Genomic DNA, 25,191 nt, shown 5'->3' on the forward strand with positions numbered 1-25,191 from the left:
AAGGAAAAAGAGAGAGCCTGAACATTTTCAGCATTGGTAAGAACCAGAGGGCAATGTGCTTCTCTGCAGTACCTCCAGTATCCTAATCATCCTCCACAAAGGCCACATCAGAAAAATGAAACTGATCAGTGGTAGGATCTTTACTGTGTGCTAATTTTGTTCTATCTTTAAAAAAAAAAAACCAACCTCTTATGTGAAACCAATGGATGCACAAACCAGCACTGCCACTTGATTTTCTGGTGCCTCTCTTTTTTTTGCAAGGAACTCTTACTGCCACTGTAACCTCGATAGCAAAATCACACACTACAGAGAGATGTTAAAAGTTTTGATAGATGCAAAGCGTGCAGATCCGACTTCATGAATTATCATCTTTTCTCCTCATGTCATCTTTCCAAAATCCCTTTTCCTCCGTTGTTGTGTCCTCGTGTCCCCCACACTTCCATCCCTGTGTGATTGGACTTAAAAGGCCAGCTTGAGGGATGACAACCGTCACTCACTTCAGAGGGCTGAAAGAGTTGAGGAAGAGGTGGAGTAGGGGGAGATGAAAGCAAAAATTGCAGATGAGGTAGAGCAGGAAGAGAGTAGTTTTAAAGATTTATGAAGGATTGACAGCTTCTGTGTCAGTCATAAAAGCAGAATTACATCCACATGAGAACCTCCATCTGAAAGTATCAAAAATTACCTGATTCACGGATAGAAAATGCATTAATTGTAAGCATTTTGAGATTCCAGTCTCTGTAAATGATATACAAATGAGGAAAATGATCCGCAATCTTTCATAAACTGCAAGATTTTTGTATTTCTTTCAGGGTGGTAAAGACTTGATTCCACTGAGCACCCACTGAGTTTTTCACTGTGGTGAAATGACTAAATGTGATGCTGAATGTTTCAAAGGTGTGGAAAAAAAATTAGGCATTTTTGCTAACTTGGGCTCTCTGTCTATCTAGTTTTCTATGGTTAGTTTGAGAAATTAAGCAAGTTAATTTAACACTACAAAGATATCAGGCATTTTCTAATTTATTAAGCTAATTAATAATGTCAGCATGTGTGTGTGCGTGTTTGTGTGTTTGTTTGTATTAATATTTGGGTGAGCAGTCTGGGAACACAAATACACAAATTTGTTCCCGCCATTTTTAATTTTGAAGTTTTTATTATATGTTTTTGGATAGGTTAGAATTGGGTACATGTTAATATAAGGCTGCTGCCATTCTTTTTTTTTTTTTTCGTCTCTGAATTTTATGAAAAAACCAAAACTTTTTTCTGTCCTTCACTACTTTCCAACTTTCCCAACGACTTAAGTGTCACAAGCCGATTCATTCTTAATAAGGCTGTAAATCTTTAAAAACAGGACACATAATCCACACTGTCATTTTAAAAAAAGGCTCCATAATGTCATAAAACTGATGGGTACTGCATTTTTTTTTTTTTTTTTCCCCTTACTTAGGAATAAGTAGTCCTTGTATAATGTACTATTTTCAGCAGTGGAGTGATACACATTTAGGGTTAGTTTGACAAACACATTTTGGATGGTCTATAATACCACCCCAAAAAAGAGGTGGCTGTCCACTTTTTCTTCAGAACCGTTTCCATGGAGTATTTAAGATTTGAATATTGTCCTCCTCCTTTTTTAGGAAATTTTTATTTTTTTTATTTTATTTTATTTTATTTTATTTTCCTGTTCAATGGATTATTTACTGCTCTTGTCATTTTTTTTTCTCCAAAAACTGTTTTCCTTACTTTATTTTCTTTTATCATTATTGCGGTCCTTGCTGAATTTTCTCTCAGTATAATATTCTTAAATCCAACCAATGGAGAAATGAAGAAATGTGGACCAGTGGAGAAATGCTTTTTTTTTTTTTTTTTTAAAGCCCCAATTTACCCACAGTTCATTTTATAGTAGCCCGATAGATAATGAAGTCCTTATTGTCACTATAGTGAGCTGTAGTGAGTCATTATCTCTGCAGGACTTCAAGTCACTTCAGTGCCTTTGTTCATTGAAATGAAGAAACATGTTACTCAGGGCAAATGTGTGGCTGAATGGTGTGTTTACTCCTTAGAATACTTTTCTAGACAACAACTGAAGGCTTTAGTGCAGTTTTTAAGATAAAAAAAAAAGTAAATACTTCTTTTCAAAAAAGTCAACAATCTATTTGATTTGCCCTGGAGTGGCCAGGTTTCAGCCGTATTAAGGAGCTGGAGGAGTTCATTGTTGAATTTGGTCTTTTTCTGGAATTTGTTCAAGACAATGAAAACATAGAACATCTCCAGATTTGTCAATGAAGGTTATTGTAAGGGTTGTAATTGGGCACACAGGAGATAAACTGTGAGTGCAATGTCCCCACAAGTGACAAACATGAGTTTGTGTTTGTGCCAGAGAATGCTATCTCATGCTGTTCTTAATCCTTCCCAGATTGAGGTCAGTAGGGTTATTGGAAAATCTCGGTGTGTTTACAACCTCAGCCCGACCCTCTTGGCTGGTGTCGTCTGATTGGTTCTGTCCTCTTGATCTATCCGTGTGCAGAGATCTGATTGGCCCAGAGGACTTGAGATGAAGTCAAAATCTGAAATATCTCCATAAGAAGTGGGTCAAGGGACATGAAGAATTCGGTTTGCTGTTTTTACCCTCCGTAGGTGGGACTATAGAGGGAACGCGAGTCGGTTTCAGAATTGGGTTGGTGTTGGTGGGTGCGGTTGTTATAGTAACTCCTGACTGTTCTCAAATGCCCTGTGCGTCATGTGGAAGGGTTGCTATGGCAATGGCAGGTTGTAGCGTAGGTGTGTTGTTGTGATGACACCACATCTGCGCAACGCTGCCCTTCACTCACTGTTGAGTGGAGTAACAGCAGGTTCTTGACAAGCAGAAGTTATGGTTGTGTTAATGAAAATAATCAATTGTCTTCAGAGAGTGCAAGAGCGATATTAGGCTAAGCGTAACTCTCCTCTACCTCAAAGGTTCTGGCAATATAGTTAACATTTTTATAGCAATAGTTAATGAGGATATATATTTTTTTCTATATCACAACATTGCAAATATATGCAACATTTCAAATTATCCAGCTGATGTTCAAAGCAGTGAACTTCAGATCATCTTCATATCTATGAAGCATAAATGAACTGGCAAATTTTGTTCATTTTCATTTGATAATTTAGAATCATTCATTTTGACAACACAAATTCAACAACAGTTTCACAAGATCATATAACACAAGGAATCCACTAAAAGAGAGAAAGTGATTATATTGAACAATTATCGCCCAGGAGTTCCAACTCGATCAACGATTGCTCACTGGTATAAACAAAGCTTTTGAAGATAAAACACCAACACCGGCCCAGGTAAATTCCCATGTTAGTCATTGTATTGTCTAACCAACAAACAAATATATGAGCAGTATAGTTTTATTGCTGCTCTGGTAGACCATTTGCATCCTTCGCTGCTCCAGTTTTTCAAGCACTCGGAGCAATTGAAAAGAGCAATAGAGGTCATATTCAGTCGCATCTTATCAGTATTTTCAAAAATGCCGCAAAATACTGTTTATTCCTGTTTAGACTTAGTTTATACAGTATATCTTCAAATATGATGCATCTTATTAGAGTGCCGCTGAGTCTGACCCATCTGATTACTTACCTTTTTTGCCTGCCGCTTTTGTTTTATCGTCGTTTCTTCTTTTGAGTGCCTTGTTAAACTCCAGTAACCACATGTCAAGTCTCTTCTCTCCTCCGCCTCTATATTTTTTCTCTGATCTCTCTGCCTTTGTTCCCCCGTTAGTTTCATTAGAGGTGGCTGTGTCTCCGTTCTCTCCATCTCAAAATTGTACCCACGTTTTTCCATATAGAAACATGATCGCACACACAAATACACGTTTGGTGTGTATGCATGTAGTATGTCCTTGCATACGTTTCAGATTATGCCAAGGATAAATCTTTTTCTGCATTTATGATTAGTCATTGCAAGTGACTGGGGGAAAAGTAGAGGCCTCAAACATGCTGATTTGTAGTCTGCACAATGACAATCCCTTAAGAGCCCCAATAGCCAAACATCTTGACAAAGCACTCCACTCGCATAAACCCACACAATGCACTTCAATTTTCTGGCTTTTTAAGAAATGCTCAGTCACCACACGGCTATAAAGGGAAGCTTATGTCTGCATTATTTGCTACATTAATTTTATCCGAGCATATCTTCAATTAGTTGTCCTTTACATTTTTGGTAGTGCGACATCTGCGACCTTTTGACCTTTATTCCTTTCGGTTAATGCAAAGTTTTGAAGTCTTAAATCTAGTGTTGTCTCTCTCTTTCCGTCTTGTACAGACACACACACACACACACACACACACACACACACACACACACACACACACACACACACACACACACACACACACACACACACACACACACACACACACACACACACACACACACACAGAAAATGCAGAGATGCCCTGCTCCACATCCAAAAATACCTCTTTTGTGAATACAAGTTCCTTTTTAAAGCTATACATGTTTATTTCTGTCAATGTGCTGAGTGTTTCCAGCCTGCTTTCTGAAATTATCTCATCTTGATGTCTCGTTTGCTTCCTTGCACCTGACTCTCTCCGTCTCTCATCTCTGCTGTTTTCAACCATCTGGCTTGAATTCTGTCCTTTATTCTTGGTCGTATTGTAGCTAGAAAGACGGTGCTGAATTTATTATAGTAATTTTAACTCATTATTTGTATATTTTAGTATGTGTGATCAAAAAACTGTTTGAAAACTTTAGTGAGATGAAGTGTTGCTGTAAGATGACATTGTGTTGCGATCGCTGTAGCAAACCATATGTGATATAATCAGTCTGAAAGAAGTGCCTGAGGGGTCTCTGGAGGCTTCTGGCTGTGTGAGATAGAGAAAATGACATCAACACACAGCGACATATGAAAGTCATGTATGGAAGAGGAAATAGGTGGCAGTCACCTCGGAATAAAACCTTTGTTGCATTAACACCTTTTTCTCACACTCTTTTCCTGGGAGTAAATCAGATTATTAACCACTATCAGCAGCATGTCTATTTACTTTCTCATCCATAAGAGTACCATAAACCAAAGAAATGTAGCTTTCCCATGGTGAGCACTCCACATTTAACAACAGCAACCCATGATTTTCAAGATGTTTTAGTGAGGCAGAAGGTTCATATTTTATGTAAGAGACGAGATAACACCTTTCTAAAATTAGTAATTCTAACATAAAAGTCTCCACATATTCTGACTCAGAGTGATAATTTTCTCTTTTCTTCTTCTGTCTATTTTTGCAGTCATCGCTGACTCACTGACAGTAACAGCTCCAGCTCAGACTTTGTCCAAAGTGGAGGGCGACACACTACAGCTCACCTGCGAGGTGTCTCGGACCACGATGCAGCACACTCACTTGTCAGTAGGTTGGTACTTAAGGTCCCCGGAGGACGCAGCCGCCCCGCCTCAGGAGTTGGTCACCCTGTCGAGAGATTTTGTTTTGCGCTCTGGGGGACCGTATCGACAGAGGATGGCGGCGGGGGACCTCAGGCTCGATAAAACCAGCGCTACATCCTACAGGCTGACCATTCACAAGCTGCAGCCAGTGGACCAGGGACTGCTCTACTGCCAGGCTGCTGAGTGGATTCAGGACACAGACGAAAGCTGGTTCGCCATGACCCGCAAGCAGAGCGACAAGACTCAGCTCCGTATTCAGCCCACTGGTGAGTGAATGGTAAATGGACTGCACTTATGTAGCGCTTTTCTACTTTAACAGATAAAGCACTTTACAATTAGCCTTTCAATGAGCATTCATTCAGCAGTGTGTGTGTGTGTGTGTGTGTGTGTGTGTGCGTGTGTGTGTGTGTGTGTGCGTGTGTGTGTTATTGAGCTGCCATGCATGACCGTGCCCATGGGGAGCAACTGGGGGTTTATTGTCTTGCACAAGGACACTTTGACTCATTGACTCACTGACACAAGAAGCCGGGAGTCGAACCCCCGTCCCTGTAATTACTCTGCAACCCTGTGCCCTGTACCTCCTGAGTCACAACCATACTGTAAAGTGAAGAGATTCTGTGGGAAACAGAGAGAGGGTGAAGACATTGGTCGAGATCCCCCGCTGTCCTTTTGACATGCACACACGCCTGTATGTGGGCCGGGTTCCTCTGATTGCTGATCAGTATCTCACACTAAGCTCATTAGCTTACTAAAAAGGGCTTAACTAAACCCCCACAGACTCCCCACTTTTGTATTTGTGTCTGTTTAATGGGCAACATTACAAGAATCCAAGAATCCATTTAACCAGCTCCAAATAGTGTGGGTGTTTGACACGGGAGACCTGCGACTTTCACATAAACAACCTCCCCAGGCAACAAGTGGCCCTGGGTTCAGAAGCCAAAAATGGGTTTTTCAATCACCTTTTGCCAATAGTTACACCAGTCTAGTTTGTGTTGTCGTGCATTAGTGGGAGCCGTGCTGGTTAAGTGCCAAAGCCAAATCTGAAGGAAGAGATTCCCTAATGGAAGAGAGAAAGGAAGTTACAAGCTAAGGGAGGGAGAGGAAAGGGGGAGTGGGGGATGAATTAAGTAACAAGGGGTGCATCATAGAAGTGTGTGGGAGAAACAAAGACTGTGTTGGGGAGGATGACTGAGAAATACATTTCACATGATAATGATCTAATAAACCATCAATTGCGAGACCAGTAGGACCAGAAACAAAGGCAGTTTCACGACTCCTCGTGTACTTCTAGCGTCTCGCCCGACTCGACCCCAACACATCCACTGTGCTGTGTTTCACATACATAAAGAATGTCTTTGTGTGCTTCCACGGAGATGGGTGATAAACTGCTTTGACATTAGCTCAATTACCAGGGAGGCACGCAGTGGCGAGTGCCTCATACCAGTAAATCACTTCAAAGTAGAATCGTTTTGCCTTTCTCCATTAAGCATCAGATCCGCTCTGGACCAATGCGAATTGATGGTGCCCCAGATAGTGCTGTGTGGATGAGACGGAGAGTGGGAACTTGGATGTAAAGCAGGTTTGTCAGATGACTTCCTGCTCCTTCAGGGAGCAGACAAAAGGCACGAAGAGATCCCCTCTCAATACCCTCTGTCACTCTCTGTCTTCCCTGTAATCTATAATGGATGGAGGTATTGTTGCGTGACAAAGAGAATAAAGCAGTTGTGCCGCAGTGTGAGGCTGTGAATGCAAGTGCACAAACTTAAGCATATGTGTAAATTCATTTTGATTTTTTTTGTGTGTACTTATTACATGATGAGGGTGCGACTTGCAGCTTTAAGCTGAACTGGTGGATTTGAGGTTCCACCTATCAAAGTGCAAAATCGACAGAGAGCGGGCGAGAGAAATTTAGAAGGGGAGAGGGAGCAACTTCTCCATTAGGCTCCTATTATAAAAGATGGAGTGGATCTCAAGACAGCCCCATCACTAGCTAATCACCCACAGCCAGCATCAGAGAGAGGAGCAACAGACAGAATCCTAATGTACCTTTCACTCTGTTTTCACCTTATCGTTCTTTCTTTCTCTTTCCTCTCACCTCCTCCCTTGTTCTGCGCTGTCACATCACCTCTCATCTTCTGCAACCACTTGTCATCACTGCAGGTCTTTCCGTTCCCTCAAAATTACTTCTCATACTTGCCTTTTTTTTTTTTTTTTTTTTTTTTTTTTTCTAATTGCGTCCAAGATGTACAGCACAAAGCCATCTTCTAATGGTCCATACCATAATTTATTCTTGTAAAAATGCTCTTAATAATAGAGCTCTATGCCGAGCTGTGACCAAACTTGGCTTAAGTAGTCCACAATACTTTTAGTGTGCTCCACTTCCTTCACAACTAATCACATTCAGATGTCACAATACAATGTCCTTCTGTCCTACTGCCTTATTGTCATTGCAGCAACCAATTTTGGCATATGTGGGCTGCTTCCTTCTCCCCTGTTGCATCATATGCATACTTTGTGTGCACCACTGCTGCAAATAATCCTTACTCTCATTATCCTGTGGGTCAGTTGTGCATTGTTCTCCTTAATTTTCTGAAGGTGCTCTGGCTTCCTCCCACATGCATGTGAGGTTAATTTGTGATCCTAAATTGGCTAATAGGTGTGAATGTAAGCATGAATGGATGTTTATGTGTCTGTATTAGCCCAATGTTAGCTGGGATAGGCTCCAGACACACCCCGCCCCCCACACACACACACACACACACACACACACACACACACACACACACACACACACACACACACACACACACACACACACACACACACACACACACACACACACACACACACACACACATATATATGTAGTGTATTTGCATGTGTGTTATTTTAAGTATGTGTGTGTATGTATTTGTGTAGGTGTAAACAACATCCCCTTCTCACCCATCATAGTGCTCACTTTGATAATGAGCTCTATACCAGGGGCAAGGTTTGAACTTTTCCACATGACTGTGTTTCTCAGGAATCCCCTTTAAAGTCTTTATAATTACAGCTTGGAGCTACCACCTCACTGGGATGCAAAGCAGCTGTGTCTGGTAGAGCTGCGTAAATCATCTGGAAATTAATAAAACAAATACAAGTGGACACACAGCTGCATACTGTACACACACACACACACACACACACACACACACACACACACACACACACACACACACACACACACACACACACACACACACACACACACACACACACACACACACACACACACACACACACACACACACACACACACACACACACACACACACACACACATGCATATGCAAGTAAAGCAGCGCATGCACAGACAACAAGTATAATTTAGTGAAGTGGAAGGCTAGCACTTACTCTATCTGTTGTCTTAGACTTTGCAGGAGGAGGAGAGAGCGCGTGACTGTGATTCAGACAGCTTGAACAGAATTTTAATTAGATATTTTTTTTTTTTTTATTGCAGAGGTGAAACCAAGGGGGGAGAGAGAGCAGAGCTGTCTGAAAGATCACAGTTTTACTGGAGTGGTGTACTGTGACCTCAACCTCTCTCTCTCTCTTCGACACTAACTGATGCTATTTTGATGTACCCATGCATGCAGGTTCAGCATACCTAACTGGATATTAAGAAAATGCAGCAGTGTTATGCATTTCAATTGTAGACCTTTTTGGAAACGTAAAAACCTTCTTTAAGACTCTTTCCTTATTAACGGCTTGATTTGAGATCTAGTGGCATATGAAAAGTTTTGTACTTTTTCTGGTGTTTGGTGAAAATCTTCTGTTTAACCCTGATGTTTCTTCTGTTTTCCTTTCGCTCAGACCGGGACTTCAGCATCCAGGTGAGCACGGAGCGACGGTCCTTCACGGCCGGTGAGCCGCTGGAGCTTCGCTGCACCATTGAGGCGCAGAATGTCCCCGAGCGTTTCTTCTCGGTGTCATGGGTCTTCAGCAGCTCACCGGTGGCCGTGGTGGGCCCCAGTGCCGTGCCTGTCCTGGGCCCCGATTACATCGCCCGCGAGGCAGCCGGTCACATCACGGTGCGGAAAGAGAGTGCCAACGTGCACCTGCTGAAGCTGCAGCACTTACGCCCCGAAGATGCTGGGAAATATATCTGCCGCGTAACGGAGCGGGAGAAGACACCCACGGGAGACTTCATCGACCGCAGCAAGAGGTCCCGCAATGTCCAGATCACAGTCCAGCCGCTCAGTGAGTAATAATCCATACACAAGGCCACTGGCTCCGTTGTTCTGTCCTTAGTTGTCACTTAAACTAGGAATGATGACCTTTTCATGAATGCAGTTTTATCTTCATACAAGCCATATGCAATATCATGCTGTGTTTCTCTCCAGCCTTTCTCTCTGTGTTCCTCCCCCTCTGTCCCACCAAGTATTGCCCGTAACAGATAGCTGTGCAGCCTCTATTGTTAGCTGTAAGTAAGAGTGGAGAGGATAACGCTACTCTTCTTAATGTATTTTCTGTTTGAGTGGATTGCTAAGGATGGGTAATGCAGCATTATGGTCCTTCCCATTTCCTTGGCTGGGTGGGTGGGTGGTTGGTTGGGGGAGGTGGGTGGGTAACACTATAGTAGGATAATGGAGGCAGAAGAGTCGAGTCCAGGCTGAAGGACGCTGAGCTAACAGCCATGAAATGAAAGTGTGGAGAAAGAAAAGAAGCACAGAAAAGCACCATCTCTTCGGGGCCCTGTAAGTGGTTCCCCAGGCTAAATTAATGTGTTCTGCTGGGGCAGACCTCTTCATCTGGTTTAAGCAGGGCTGGCCATCGGGGCTGTGACAGGGTCGCAGTTGATTGATAGAAATATACAGTCCAATTTAGCTCTCAATTCTCTCATCTGTCACTGAGACTTTCCACCTCTCACTCATAGAGTTTGGGTCATATGCTGCATTTCCCTCCTCTCTCTTTACTTCAGTGTCTCTTAGGACTGGACTAGTGTATAGAGCCAGCTGCTACCAGCATAATAAACCATAATAACTACAGTGTGGTATCTCCTCTCAAGCAGCCAATGTTACCTTATTCCGACTGCTCTGCACCCCCTGCTAAATCAGCCCAAAACAATGGCTCACAGCCTGCAGCAGTCTCCAGGGAATATCTCTGTATGCAAGGTTTTGTTTTTCCAACAAAAGACCTTAATGCCCTATAAAGGATGTTTATAGGGTTTACACAAGATAATAGCCATGGTTATTGGGGGAGAAGTTCCACAAAGCACAGCAGTAGTGGTCAGGAAGCCGGTGTTTCATGCACAAATTTTCCCTTCGTGCCCGCTTTCTCTCTCAAACACACGCACACAATTTCAAGATGTGGTTCATCACACTAATTGGGGAGAATTGGGCTGGAGTTAGTAATAGGTTGTGACATAGGTTAGAGTTGATGAGTCAGAGAGCCAGGCAGAGGTGACAGCAAAGGAAAAACCGGGGTAAACACATCTGACAAATGAATGTTGATGGATGAGTTTACCTTTGCAATGAGAAAGAGGGTGAGACCTTACTTGCCAAAGTGAATCAGATAGAAAGGACAAGTGCAAAGTTAGAAGGGGAAAAGAGGAGGGGAGGGCACTGTAATGGAGTGAGTGTGCATTCTGTTCAACAAAATACAGAATCAACTGGTGGAGAAATGTGAAAATACGAAAAAGAAATCAAGTTTAAATGGGTAAGTTAGATAAAGTTGTCCTGGAGTTAGACACTTTTAATGGAAGGCAGATATATCTACAGGTATAACTGTCTAAAAATCATCTCCTCATGTCTTGGTGTAAAAAAGAGTCAGAATAAAATATGTTCTTGGCTCTAGAAAAAGCTCTGAAACTCTTAGTTAAAGACAAAAGAAAGTAAAAGGATGAAGTTTTTTTCCCCCTTTGTTCATTTGAGTGTGATAGAAATAAGAAGCGAGTTTATTCCATATTCACAGAGGGCTCGTGCTTATTAGGAGGACGAGCGAGCTGAGAGGGAAGCAGCAGAGCTTGGCCTGAGGGGAAGGGAGAAAAAAAAAAAGTGAAATCTTAAGCCACACCCCCTCAGAGACAGAATCACTGACCCCACAGGGGGAAGAGAGCTTATAGGTCAACCAGAGCTCCATGATGTTGGATGGAAGTTGAAGTGATGTGAGTCACGATAAAGAAGAAAAACAGAGCAGAAGAGCCAGTGAAGACTTTTATCCTTCTCTTCTGAAGTGCCACTGAGCCCCGTGATCTGAGCCTTCTTTCCTGTGTATGTGGACTCACAGGATTCGCAATGAGAATCTCAACCCACACACACAAATTCACCAATGTCTCTACTCTAGCTGTCACTGATGGGCCCGAGGCCAGTTACAGAACTGCATGATCTTACTCTCAAACACGTACTTACACACACACACACACACACACACACACACAAAATGCAAACACACATGCACAGCACTTGTCCAGCACTGTGTTAAACTCCCGGGAAGAGGCTCCATGCAATTTGTTTTTATTGCCCCTGGCCTCCTCTCCTCACGGAATATTTTGACACAGACAGTCTGATTCTTGTTGTCTCTGGGCTTCGGTGTGAAAAGGAGTTCCATTTTTGAGAACTTTTTTCGAGCTTCTTCTCCACCTGCCTTTCTGCGTACTGGCATCTGTATCAACTCCACCTTCAGTGGGTTCAGAAAGTGTCCAGACGCCTTCATTTTTTCCCCTTATTTTTTTCCATAGAATTATTGAATAATTTAGCAAATTAGAGATTTTGATTTAATAAACTTACAAACATTTCTAAAATTGTTCACTTAAAACTAACTGAAAAAGTAAAAGGGATCTGAATGCTTTCTGAATCTACTGTACTGAGAAATATTTTAATGACCATAGTCAACATGCAAATATAGTAATACTTTAGCCATGCAAATGATAAAGGATTTAGCCTTGTTTTTACAACATTTTTATACAGTAAAATATTTTACAAGTATACTATTTCGTTGTACTTCAACTTTATATATTTCTGTGTTTCCTCTTCCTACTCAGAGAGCAACATCACAGTGTCGCTGTCGAGTAACTCCTCGGAGGTCCTGGAGGGCGACGTCATCCAGTTGACCTGCTCAGTCTACTCCACTACGGGGCCCCTGTCTATTGTCTGGCAGTGGCTGGACAAGCAAGCAACCGGACTGATCCAGGAAGTGGCTTCTGTGGATCGGGAGGGCACCGTATGGCACAGCCCCACCTACAGAGAGCGCTCCAGTTATGGGGAGATACGTGTGGAGAAGTTGCGAGCCGACACGGTCTCTCTGTCCTTGTACAATGCCTTACCTGGGGATGAGGGCCAGTACCGCTGCATGGCCACCGAGTGGTTTCAGACTGGAACTGAACCAGAGCTGAACTGGGAGAAGATTGGAGAAAAGTCAGCCACCAAAACGGTCACCGTCAAGACTGTTGGTAAGTTATTTGAATCCTAATGTGTCTTTGCCCCGAATATAATCTGTATTCTAATATCTTCAAGTCAGTAAGGCGTGTAAACGTTCTGACAAGTACGGCGTGTTTGCGCAGATGAACACAGAATCAGAGAGAGGCATATGGTTTGTGATTAGCTAAAGATTGATGAACGGCTCAGAAAAAAAAAACAAAAAAAAAACATGCAGTCCACATAGTAGAAATACAATGATTTATTAATGCATCGCTCAAGGGAAAGAGCTATAATGACACACATACACTCTAACACCACCTGCCTCATTTCAAGAGCAATGCCTCCATGACACCCATGATAGACCCACACACAGTCACACACACCCATATGGATTAGCCAGAATTATTAGAATGGAAATGCAGCGGCAATGTGTTTCACAGTCTGTGGGTCTCCTCTGTCATTGCTAAGTTAAGCTGAACATCCTCGGTACAGGCTGAGGAAGCCACTGGAGCGGAGCACTGAGGAGCTGGCAGGCCAGGAGCACTGGGTGCAACGCATGCACACACACACACACACACACACACACACACACACACACACACACACACACACACACACACACACACACACACACACACACACACACACACACACACACACACACACACACACACACACACACACACAACTAGCGGATTAGCTCCATGCAGCAGCACGCAGAGGTGCTGCAAAGAAGAGATGTCAGTTTTTAAGTGGGCATTTGTTAAGTCCGGGCAACAACAGAAACATTAGTTTGAGGAACAAGGGACACATAATGCAAATAAGGGAAAAGAAGTACAAAGCTACTCATCCTTCTTCAGTTACACTCCTTGACATCGCCTCTTCTTCTCCTCCATGCTTGTTGATCAAAGGATTTTCTAAATGTGCACTGTTGTGTGACGGTCAACGTGTGTGTTTTACTTCATCTCAGATTTGTTTTGGCCCTCATTTTTCTCACTTTAGCTTGCAACTGCAGTTTTATTGGACCTAAGCCTGACATGCAAGTAGAGCACTTGTTTTTATTCCAGCTTTTTTTCTTTTCAACAGTTCTTGCTCCTTTGGTCCTTGCTTTTTTTAAAAATAAATTATAAAAGAAAGAGGAAAAAAACTTGTGCTCCACTTTCTCTCCCGGCTCAGATTGTATTTCACATTGACCTGTCCTCTGAGTGAACCAGTGTAGAGGCTGTAGTTCAGCATATTATATATGGCCACTCTACCTTTATTTAGTCTGGAGCTCCCTCCTTTATAGACTCCCTTTGCTTATTGACCAGACCCAGAGAGAAATGGGAGAGGGAGGCCCTCTGAGTATTTGTTGCCACAGTGAAGACAAAGGTTCCCAGTGGAGAGTCTTCTTTCCAGCTGATTGGATAAAGGGGCACTTAGTGTTTCAGGAGTGGCAAATATGTATGAGTGAGAGCCTACGTGTAGTAGATACCCAGAGGCACAATCTTCCAAACAACCACCACACGAACTTAACAAAACAAACGCATTCAAGTTTATTCACAGAAACACGAACACAGAGTTGTACGAGGAAAAAAAAGATTGGCGTGATATCGTCTTTCTGTCACAGAGGCAGGCAGTCACTGTGGGAAATGGATGGATTGAGGAGGGGTGCCGGGAGATGAGAGATAGAGCGAGAAGGGAGAGTTATTGTCTGTTAGAGAATTATGGCCCCAGGCGGCTGTCCCAGCAGAAGCCAAGTCTGGACAGCAAGCCATTGATTACACACCCTGAAGGACACCGCAGATGATGGCTGTCTGAGGACGAGAGAGGGTGAGGGACGGAGAGAAAACAACGGGGCTGTTGACAAGAACATAATGGACAATCTGCAAAGTCTCAAGGAAATGAATGATACGATCTGGCAAAAATCAAAGCTCATCAACATGTCTCTATTCCACCTGCCACTTTATTTTATCTGTGTATGACCATCTCATTCATATTCACGCTCAATCATTCTCATTCATTGAAATGCCCCGAAATAGGCGCAGCAGGGCCAAGTTTTTATGAGCCATGGAGAAATGGGATTTTTCTTTATCTAGTCTCTCTCCCTCTCTTGTTTCTTTTGCTTTCCAGTGTAGGTGTATCTTGGCAGTAATATATAGAGTTGGGTGAATGTTTTTAGCTTAATGAGGATAGTTTAGACTTGGCAAGGAGTTGGGCGTAGATCGAACATCGGTGCTTAGAGAAAATCTGTCCCCTGGGTTTTCTTTGTTGCATCACCCATTAATTTTGAGGCGCACTCTCGCTGTCAAGCACACAAACTTACATACACATAGCTCTCTAAGGCCACAATGTTGAAGGGAAATACTTGTGGAGATTCAGAACTGCTTTACCTATAGATCAATGCACTTGAAGTAAATACTGTCAGTATAAGTTCCAGCAGGGGGCTTTGTTCCTCTTTGTAGCTGTGCTTAAAAGGTAAGTTACTTCCACGGAAAGATTCAGAATCCCCACATAATTTGCGGAGCTTCAAACTTATAGAGAATAAATTCAATCACAACCAAGCTGGTGTTGTGCTATTACATGATTGAAAAGTTTATCTGTAGTCAAATAAAATCCTAACTTCCTTTCCCATCTGTTTCTCCCATCATCTAGAGTCCTCCTTCATGGTGTCAGCCTCATCGCGGACGCCATCTATAACCTTTGGAGACTCCTTTGACCTCCTGTGCCTGGTCAAGCCCCGTCATAATCCTCGTGTCCCTACTTCTGTCACCTGGCGCTTCATGCCAGCCGGCACAGAAGCTGACGACGAGGATGAGGGAGAGTTCAAAGACCTGGTGACTTTCACCCGCGAAGGCACTCTGCAGTGGGGGGAGCAGTTGCTTGGGTTGGGTACCCGCACCACGGTGGACCGCTCCCACTCCAACACAAACTTCCGGCTGTCAGTGACCCGGGCAGGGCGTCGTGAGGCGGGCAAGTACCAGTGCACTGCTGTCCTGTGGAGGAGGAACTACGACAACAGCTGGAGCAGAGTGGCCAACCGCACTTCCAACCTGCTTGGCATCAGTGTCCTACAGCCAGGTAAAACTGCATGGCTGCTTGCCAGGCGGACGCATGCCTAATTGGAACAGACACAGACCGGCACACAAACACAGATAAACACACACACACACACACACACACACACACACACACACACACACACACACACACACACACACACACACACGCACACACACGCACACACACACACACACACACGTACACACGCACACGTGCACATAGGGCAAATTCACCAGAGCTTAGAGGATTTCTGCCAGCTCTAATTGCTCTTAGTCTCTGGTTTAGCACTAATTGGAGCGTCTGCGGACCTGTTTGTGTGTGTGTGTGTGTCTGTCTTTGTGTGTGTGCAAGGCAGGGTGCAGTCTCCTAATGGAGCGCAGTGAATGGATTGCTAAATATCCCATAGGAAGAGAAAACTAAGTGAAAGAGGTAGAAGAGAGGCAAGCAAAGGATGGAGACAGAGAGAGTTATAAAGCGAGTGGGCGATCTGTCCTTGAACCTTTTTCCTCAGTGGAGGCATTAAACTGTCTACGCCGCTCTCATTGGCCCTCAGTGCTTCATTTACACACACACACACACACACACACACACACACACACACACACACACACACACACACACACACACACACACACACACACACACACACACACACACACACACACACACACACACACACACACACACACACACCCATTCAGACACAACCCAATTAGTGGAAGAACACAAACAAAACACACACAGAAGCCCAACCTCACATCGGCCCAATTTAGCCGAGTCTGCTGTGCCCCAACAGTATGATACTTCATTTATTCAGGTGAATGCACCTCAGGCAAATACACATCCCGCTGATAAAAATAAAAATTTTATAGGTTTTGAAGCAGCATTGTGCTACCTTCAGTACCAATGGAGTTCAGATTTGTTGAATTTAGCATGAGGAATATGAGTGAGTGTGTGTGGGTGGGAGGAGAGGTAGGTTTTCAACTTGTAATAATATCAGCAATCACTGAACAACTTCTGAAATGCCAAGTGTTGGTCTGCAATGTTATATTTGTGAGTGTGAGCAATGTGCGCCCACTGTCCTCGTCGTGTTCGGGTTAGGATGAGTAAGATGCTGTATTGAGTTCAGAGGCAGAGTGTGATGATCAATACCTCTTTTAAAGTGAGCCAGTGGAATGTGGCCACATGTACACCATGGATAGTCGCTCATTCTTCGCTGCTATTGATTCAGATACACACACGATAGCAAACAGATGTAAACAGACTCACACACGCACATCTAGCAGCACCACCGTGCAGAGACAGTGGCTTACTTGCTTGAGTGACTGTGCTCTGACCTTAACCGTTCACGCAGAGCACACAGCCTCCCCGGGCCCTTCAGGAGTCATTTGAAAATCGACCTATCATCCTGAATGCTCATTTACCTTCCCCTGATGTGCAGTTTACTTTGTTTATCCTTAACCAGAAAAACCTTTAGGACAGATACACACACACACACACACACACACACACACACACACACACACACACACACACACACACACACACGCAAACATTTTGTTGTTGACTGGGTCCTCCTTTCACTCTCTTCTCTAGCAGTGTCTGTCTCCATGACAAAGTGATCAGTTACCTTGGTAATGCCATCAGTAACCGTGGCGATGTGAGCAGTTGCCGACTAAAATCCAATCAGTAACTGTAACAGTGTGATCATTCTGTGTGTAAGGGCACTATCTCTCAGGGGAGGGAGAGTGAGTAATTCCTTTATCTCATTGGTTGCCGAGGCCCGGCTCAGTCCCGGTCATGCTGTGTTTGTCTTTTCTGCCTCCTATGTCTTTTTTTTTTTTCCCCCTGTTCTCTTTTTTTTTTTTGGTTGTGTAGTCAGACCTTCATTTAGACCGATGATTCATTTGTCAGAATGTAGGACGTCTCTCTGTGCATCACGCCTCTCCTCCCCATCTGCTATTTCCTCACTGTTTTCCTAAATGTTAACCACTCCTGGCTAAATGAGCGGCTGGCATTTTCACTTCCTATCTCAAAGAAGTGGGATGAAGGAGAGTGTGTGTAATGAGGTGTGAGCAAACACAGAATCTGACCAGATGCATAATTGAGAGACTTTAAATCAAGCTTCTAGAGGTACTTGCTTAATATGTACGAGCTACCTCACCAGCGTTACGTGTGCAAATACATACTTGTGTGCATGTCAAACTTACTGCATGAATGCCCCGGCCCCATGTGATGTGCTGCTGAGAGCTTTCATATGTTTACTATGCATATGTACAGGAGCCTAACTCACCCGTGACACCCGGAAACACAAGTTAAACTCCTTCTCTTAGCGCTCTGATGATCTAATGCACCATCATCTTGTCTTCAGAATAAAGATCTATATTCATATGTGTGCCTAAGATAAGGTTTTCAAATTCAGAGTGACACTCCTCAATAAATTATTGTGAAACTTCAAAAGCGGGGAGTGAAAACCAACATCAGAGATAGAGCTCTTGATCCAACATCAATGCATCTTAAATAAGCAGGAGAGAAATGTTGGATGAAGATAAAAGCTGGACCAAAACCCACTCACAGAAGCAGTCGTCCGGTCATTGTAGTGTTTGGTCAAACCAGTGCAGTGCCTGTGGCCCCGCCCAGGCCTACTTCCTTCTCCAGATTGCATTAGCAGCATGCTGCCCGTGTCCAAGTCCCGTGGGTCATATCAAGAGAGTTCACCACCATATCTGCACACGCACATGTAATGATTTTATGTTCACTCAGAGGGCAACACTGTACAGCAGTTGGGCTTGAGTCATCCACCATGGGCCAGAAGCAGAAAACCATTGAACACACAGGAGCACAAACATCATCATCCTACACAAACATGCAGTGTGTGTGTATACACACTGAGAGGGTTACCTCCCAGAGCAAAAGTGTAATTATCTCACGACGGAACATGATTCAATATTAACCCTCGCAGCAAGGGATATCCACAAACACAAAAAGAAGAGCATAAATACACGGTATACAGCTTCACGTACAGTGGCAGTGATATTAAATTTCACCTGATTGAGTTTTCTCTTTGTCTCTTTCTGAAATGCAATAACGGCAAACACATGTTCAGCATGGCAGATCACCAGGGAAGCCTCAGTCTCCACAAGACAATCTAATATTATCTACTCATAACTCAAACTACACACACACACACACACATAAACACATGCACTTAAAACACGCAAAACTAATTATGCCGAATCTCCCCTAATGGAGCCAGAGTTTAGATTAATGATGATTTTGGGAGATCAATACATTTTTCTCATCATTTGAGTGTGTGCATGTGCACATTAGTGTGCGTGTGTCTGGCATGAAGAGTGGGATATTAAGACCACCTGGTTATTGGCGGAGTTAGAATGATGGGAGAGGTGGAGGGGGGAATTGTCCCACTTAGAGTTTCTCATCTCTCCTCACACACCTACGCTTGCCTGGCTACCTTTCACTCACATGATCAAACATCAGTATGCAGGGTGTCTTTTTTTTTTAAATTTTTTTTTTTTTTTTTTACTTATTTCTTTCCTCCTCTCTTGTTTTGCTCTCGTGGTTGCGCTTTGAGTTAGAGGATATGTTCCTCCTACTATCTTGTCCTTGCCTGGTACACTCTCTCAGTGATAGTTGAGGGTGTCTTCCCATTTAATTTGGGCCGGCACCGGCAGATGCTGCATGTGCTCTCCTTTCATGCCACTGACGCTGTTGCCACCCTGCTTTCATCGATGGTGCTGGCATTACTGCAGTGATTGCACATTCCTGCTTATCGAGGCATGGATAGGAGCTGTCTATCTTCATTAAGGCCCAGCCTATCACCCTCTTGTCCTCTTCTCTTGCTGCTGCTCCATCTCTGTCTTTCTGTATTTTGTCCTCACCCTCCCCATAAGTCTCTAATGTCTTTTTTCCCCTTCACTCTCACTTAGCTGCATGTTTCCCTCCACACACGCCCCCAGCTTCTTTCTCACTCTTGTGATTTTTCAATATTTTATAATTCCCTACTTCCCTCCTCCTCATAATTCTCTCCATTATCTTCACGTTTTTCTTCAAATATCTTTCTTACCATTGTCAGTATTTCATGAATAATAAGGATATGGCCACTGTACTTGTTTGCACACAATTGTGGCTTTATCACAGTTATTGTTATTGTTATTGACAGGGTTGTAGATCTTCTACGTGCCCTCTTTTTGGCTGCAGTGGATGTAGTTTAGGATTGCCACAAGCTCACCTGAGGCAGAACTGTGTGTATGAGGCTTAAGGAAGTGGGATGTTTTTCTACAGCACACCACCTTTATACAGTTTGTACTCTGCATATGCAAATAATAAGAGTGTGCTCGCAGTCCGTCTGTCTGTTGCACACGCTCTGAGGGGTGCACTGACACAGAAAATAATTTCATAAAAGGTTTTTGATTAATCACGTCTGTTTCAGACATTCAAGGTCAGGTTCCATCCTTACATGTCTCCCCCTTCACAGGAGGAAACCCTCACACTCGCTCTTGTGCGCTCACACGGGCACATTCTTCTGTCAAACTCAATCCAATCTTGGGCTCATTTCCTTGTTCGGCCCAATCTGCAGAAACAATGAGATTCTCTGTGTTGTGTCTCTCCATCTCTCTTAAGCACCTGTGTGTGTGTGTGTGTGTGTGTGTGTGTGTGTGTGTGTGTGTGTGTGTGTGTGTGTGTGTGTGTGTGTGTGTGTGTGTGTGTGTGTGTGTGTGTGTGTGTGCACGTGCGCTTGTGTTTCCTACTGCTGCTGTAATTGAAGTCATAACTCAGAGCTGGATACAGTGCCCGCTGCTCCCCATGTAAATCAGTGGCTAATAGTAGGCGCAAGCAGGAAGGGCTCGGCAGTGCTGCCTTCTATATATGCGCTCATACACACTCACCCTTTCCCAGCCTGTACTAACTGAATGGCCACTGTTCTCTGTGGTTTAATAAGCATAATGTGTTTTATGCTTATTGGCAGAGCCCTTTCACACACACATGCACATACGGCCTGCAGACGCATGGCTCAATCTGATATGTCTTTATGCTCTCCTCTCCGTGTCAGCTTCCTTTTGGCTCATTAATCTCCCAGAGTTCACCTTCCCTGACCCTTTGTCTCTCCCACATCTTCTGCATGTATGTTCCCACTGTCTACCCTCCATCGAACAGTCAGTCTTTCAGACAGGCAGGCAGGAATAAGGAAAGTGCAGTCAGTTTGTCAGTGTGTTTGTACCAATGATAGAGAGTAGAGAAGATATGGGGCAAGGTTTTAGTGTGTGTGTGGTCTCTGTATGGGTGTGTCCAAGGCTGCCATTACATGCGCAGATCCCCATAATTAGCCCAGTGTTAATGACACAGAGGGGGAAGTTTCAGGGAAGAAATGACAAGTGGTAATATCCCTCTGACACAATGGGATCATGGATACATCACAGTCATTAGTATAGAAATTAGGCTCCCAGTTCAGCAGTGGAAATACTTTTTTAGTTGGGGGAACCCCATCCTTCATCGCTTCTGACTAACGGCCCGGTCTGATCCATGCCCCTTGTGACAGAGTGCAGCATTTTGTCAAGTGTGTTTGTGTGTAAAGTGGCAGAGGCTGGCAAGTAGCAGCGGGCCAAAGTGAGCTGTCCTGGAGGGGATCAGGGTGCGGCTAAAGCCCTCAGTCCTGACATGCTTGGTGTCCTGGCTGCGGATAAGCCCAGGGCTGTGCTAACGCTAATGCAAAAGGCGGAGCAGGCAGCCATTAAGACTATAAGTCCATTGGAGTACAGCTGGAGAGACTGCCTGCTGCTTTCCAAAATCCCCCCAGGAGCATGTTCTCACTTTCTGTCTTTTACATCTCTCTCATCTTCTTCAGGCTCTCTCCCTCCCTCTGCATACTTGCTCTCATTCGTCTTGTGAATATCTGTTCAGTTCGGTGATATATCCCTTAACTTTCTCATTTATTTTTTTCTCATCCCGTCTACTTTGAAAAAAAAAAAAATCCCAACCCTCTCTCTGCATCCGCCTTTTTTCTTGTATTCATCCTTTTAATGTCTGTGTCTCCCTCTCTGACTCTTGCCTGCTTTGTCCTCATTTTAAGTGGATGAATTACATCTGTGGCTCAGCGGATTGGTTTAAAAGCACAAAAATGTTAGGCTGAGACCCCACCTGCACCTCTGGTGTTCGCACTTCATTTAGGTGTCATTAATATTAATGACGCCACAGGTTACTGTGCTGAATATTCATTTAAACATCAGGTGATTAGACAGGAGTGACATCGATCACGGTAATACCAGAGTATGACATGATTGATCAAAACGAAGACTGTTATGAGGACGAGAGGCTTGAGTCAGACATTTCAACCCTGGAGCCTGACCTGTATTAAAAGACTTCACCTGGAGCCGCAGCACAAAACAGAAATGAAAAATGAATTGAGTTTCCTCCCTATACAAAGAATAAAGGATATTGTTCTGTGATTGACCATCTCCAGTTTTATTCTCTTCCTCTGAACACTTGGCCCGGCAGTTTTGTAGCTCTTTGAAGTTATCCTGAGATTGTGTCACACGTGTGCGTGTGCGTGTGCGTGAGCGTGAGCGGTGGTTAGTGTGCTCTGATGTGCCACAGTGGCATCCTTAGCTGTTCACTTCTCCTCCCCCCGGAATCAAACTTGTTTCCATCTGCTCTGCTTCGTAAACAACTACTGTGCGGTGCTGCTTTTGGGGTTTGCGGTGCACTTTGCTGTGTTTCCTTTGTATCAGAACTGGGCTGCTGTTTGTAGCTTTTGTGTACTTGCAGCCACTGAAAAATAAAAGGAATAAAGACAGCTTTGTCTCAACTCAGCAGTTTCCTGCAGCTATTAAACCAGACAAATTAGGCACACATGGAAAAGGAGGTGAGACAAGGGTTCAATGAGCCAATTAGTAACTGTACTGTGTGGATGTGTGCGTGTTTGAGTGCACTGTAATGGCGGTACATGCCCAGCAAACTGCTGAAACTCAAGTGCTTCCAGTGGAGCCGAGACAGTTGTGGGGTAAGGCTCTGTCTCTCATTACATCTCCATTTCACCCAATACTACGTGTTCAAGGTGTTTAGCAGAGGGAGAATTAGCCTTTTGGTTTGATTTAATTTATCCATGCCTGCTGATGTAAACAAAAGGCACTCACCTTGATTAAGTGAGTCTTGTCTTTTTTGAGGATTAGTGACGGCCTTAAACGTATCATAGCCACATCACGTTGATCTTAGAGACAGGGTTGCCCTGGAAACCACAGAGGCAGGCTCAAGGTTAGAAAATTATGATTTTATTTTTATGAGTTGAAAGAAGACAAATTAAGGGCTAGTGCATATAAAATGTTTTGCATTTTCATTCATACTCAGATGACAACTTCACTGGCACATAAACTAATGCGGAGCTGTGAGAAGTGTTTCCAATTACAGCTTTGTTTTACTTTGTGGATGAACCCTTGAGGCTTATTAAGGAAACACTGCAGCAAAGAACGTGTGATAACACTTTAAAAATGGTATTGACAGCTTTGCTGATGCACAAGAACACAGGACTACTCTTGCTACGTACACATACTGTACATGATGAGCAGCCTTGTTTACACTGGCTCCTCACGCTGGTCGTCTTCCCACAAACATAATGAAGCTTCCCTCATCGATACCACATACACAAACACGCTGCATACTGTACGTACATCAAATTGAATTTTTAGCCTGTATACTGCATGCGTCAGCAGATGCATTGATGTAACTGGTAGGATGGCGACACTGTAGCTGACAGAAGGAGCCTCACTCTCTGTGGGAACGGACACATGTCAGAGGATGTGACAGGCGGGTCTGTGAAGTCGCTTTCACAGTAAGAGGATTCTGCAGGGAGTGGAGACTTTAAAGTTGTTTTGGAACATAAAAAGACAGCATTTCTTTTCCCTTTATTTCTCTTCCGCCTTTTTGCCCATTGTTCCCCTCCATTTTATTTGTCCCTTCGGTCTCTGCATGAGTCTTTAGCAATAATAACTTGAAATAGCTCATGATGCCGTCTAATAGGGCTTAAATAATTAGCCTATTTTAGATTTGAAAAAGGCATTTCTGTAAACACTGATGTACGGCAACAGGCTTTCAGCCCCCAGTTTCTCTCCTAGCTGCCGAATTCAACTTCAAATGGGAACAGCAGAGAATTGCTTTGTCCTGTGCCAATCCAATCCTGCGTGGTTCCACTTCAGGAGGTTCGGAGGTAATTCTTCTGCAAAAAATAAGATTGTTTGGATTCCAAAGGGGCTCTAAAGTAATTCCAGTTGGGGACATTTTCAGTCTTCCTACAAAGTCTAGAGGGTACAGAGGCAATGATGATGACTAATTTGAGATGCTAGCTTGAAATACTGTTGCATAACGGGGTGGTCTGGCGATGCCTCGTAGCCATACATCTTTTGAATGCAACCAAGTGCACGACGCTGAATGTGTTGTGCAAATATGGAGGATCAGAAACAGCTATCATTTGAGCATGCTTGTCAATCTGTGGATAAGGATGAGGTTTTCTAGGCAGATGGCTGTGACCCCAGGTAGTCAATCAGTCAGTCAGTCATAGCAAAGCCTGGTGTGAGATAGGAGGGTGCATGAAATTGGAAATGCAGAGGATTGTTTAACACAAGAGAAGCATGGAGAGGAAATGGAGACGTTCACATGGAGTCAAAACTATTTCAGTTGAACAGAAAAAGAAAAAAAAAGACTTTGAAATGTTTCTGACAACTCATCAACAATTACTAATTACTATGAATGTACTGTACTGGTCAAGTTCTGTTGTTATCTGATTTTATTGGACCGATACCAAAACTATGAATGCATACCTTTTCGACAAAATCGCTTATTTTGTTTGACTAAATAAATGTTAACATAACTGTTAACACAAGCAGTACAAGAACCATGCCTCCAAATGTACAAAAATATTTGATCAGAAACATTGTTTAAAGAATCAAGAGAACAAGAGTGCAATTGCAAGCCAGAATTCAGTGCCAGTTTTAGGTACTTTCAGTGGAACAGATGGATATCAGCCAAGTACAAAATCATGTAGGCTTCATACTCACGCTGTTCGTTAACACAAGTATTTAACACCTATCTTGGGACAGCTAGTTCCATATATGAATTTTCATACAGAAGTTCATTTTTTCTTTTTTTATGTTGATGCTTTTAATAACAGTCAAAAACGGTGTTTATTAGCTTATTGAGCACCTGTATATTTTAAATTTTTTTTGTTGATATTCTCAGATATTTACTGGTTGTCATTTGTGCATACACAAATCACCTGTATTATTTAGGTAATTCTGGTGGAA

General features: G+C 43.4%; 1 protein-coding gene across 1 annotated transcript in view; it reads left to right on the top strand.

Moving 5' to 3' along the window:
- Positions 1-25,191, top strand: part of igsf3 (immunoglobulin superfamily, member 3) — a 67,469-nt gene that overhangs the window by 33,855 nt on the left and 8,423 nt on the right. The window contains exons 3-6 of the mRNA XM_069713664.1: positions 5,288-5,707; positions 9,294-9,680; positions 12,463-12,870; positions 15,473-15,898. Coding sequence (XP_069569765.1) covers positions 5,288-5,707; positions 9,294-9,680; positions 12,463-12,870; positions 15,473-15,898 — 1,641 coding nt within the window. The remainder of the gene's footprint in view (positions 1-5,287; positions 5,708-9,293; positions 9,681-12,462; positions 12,871-15,472; positions 15,899-25,191) is intronic.

Source organism: Brachyistius frenatus, unplaced genomic scaffold (genome assembly GCF_029030835.1).
Source record: "Brachyistius frenatus isolate BFR_SWC_R1_liver_20210118 unplaced genomic scaffold, ASM2903083v1 Contig_120, whole genome shotgun sequence".
In the NCBI taxonomy this organism is placed as follows: domain Eukaryota; kingdom Metazoa; phylum Chordata; class Actinopteri; family Embiotocidae; genus Brachyistius; species Brachyistius frenatus.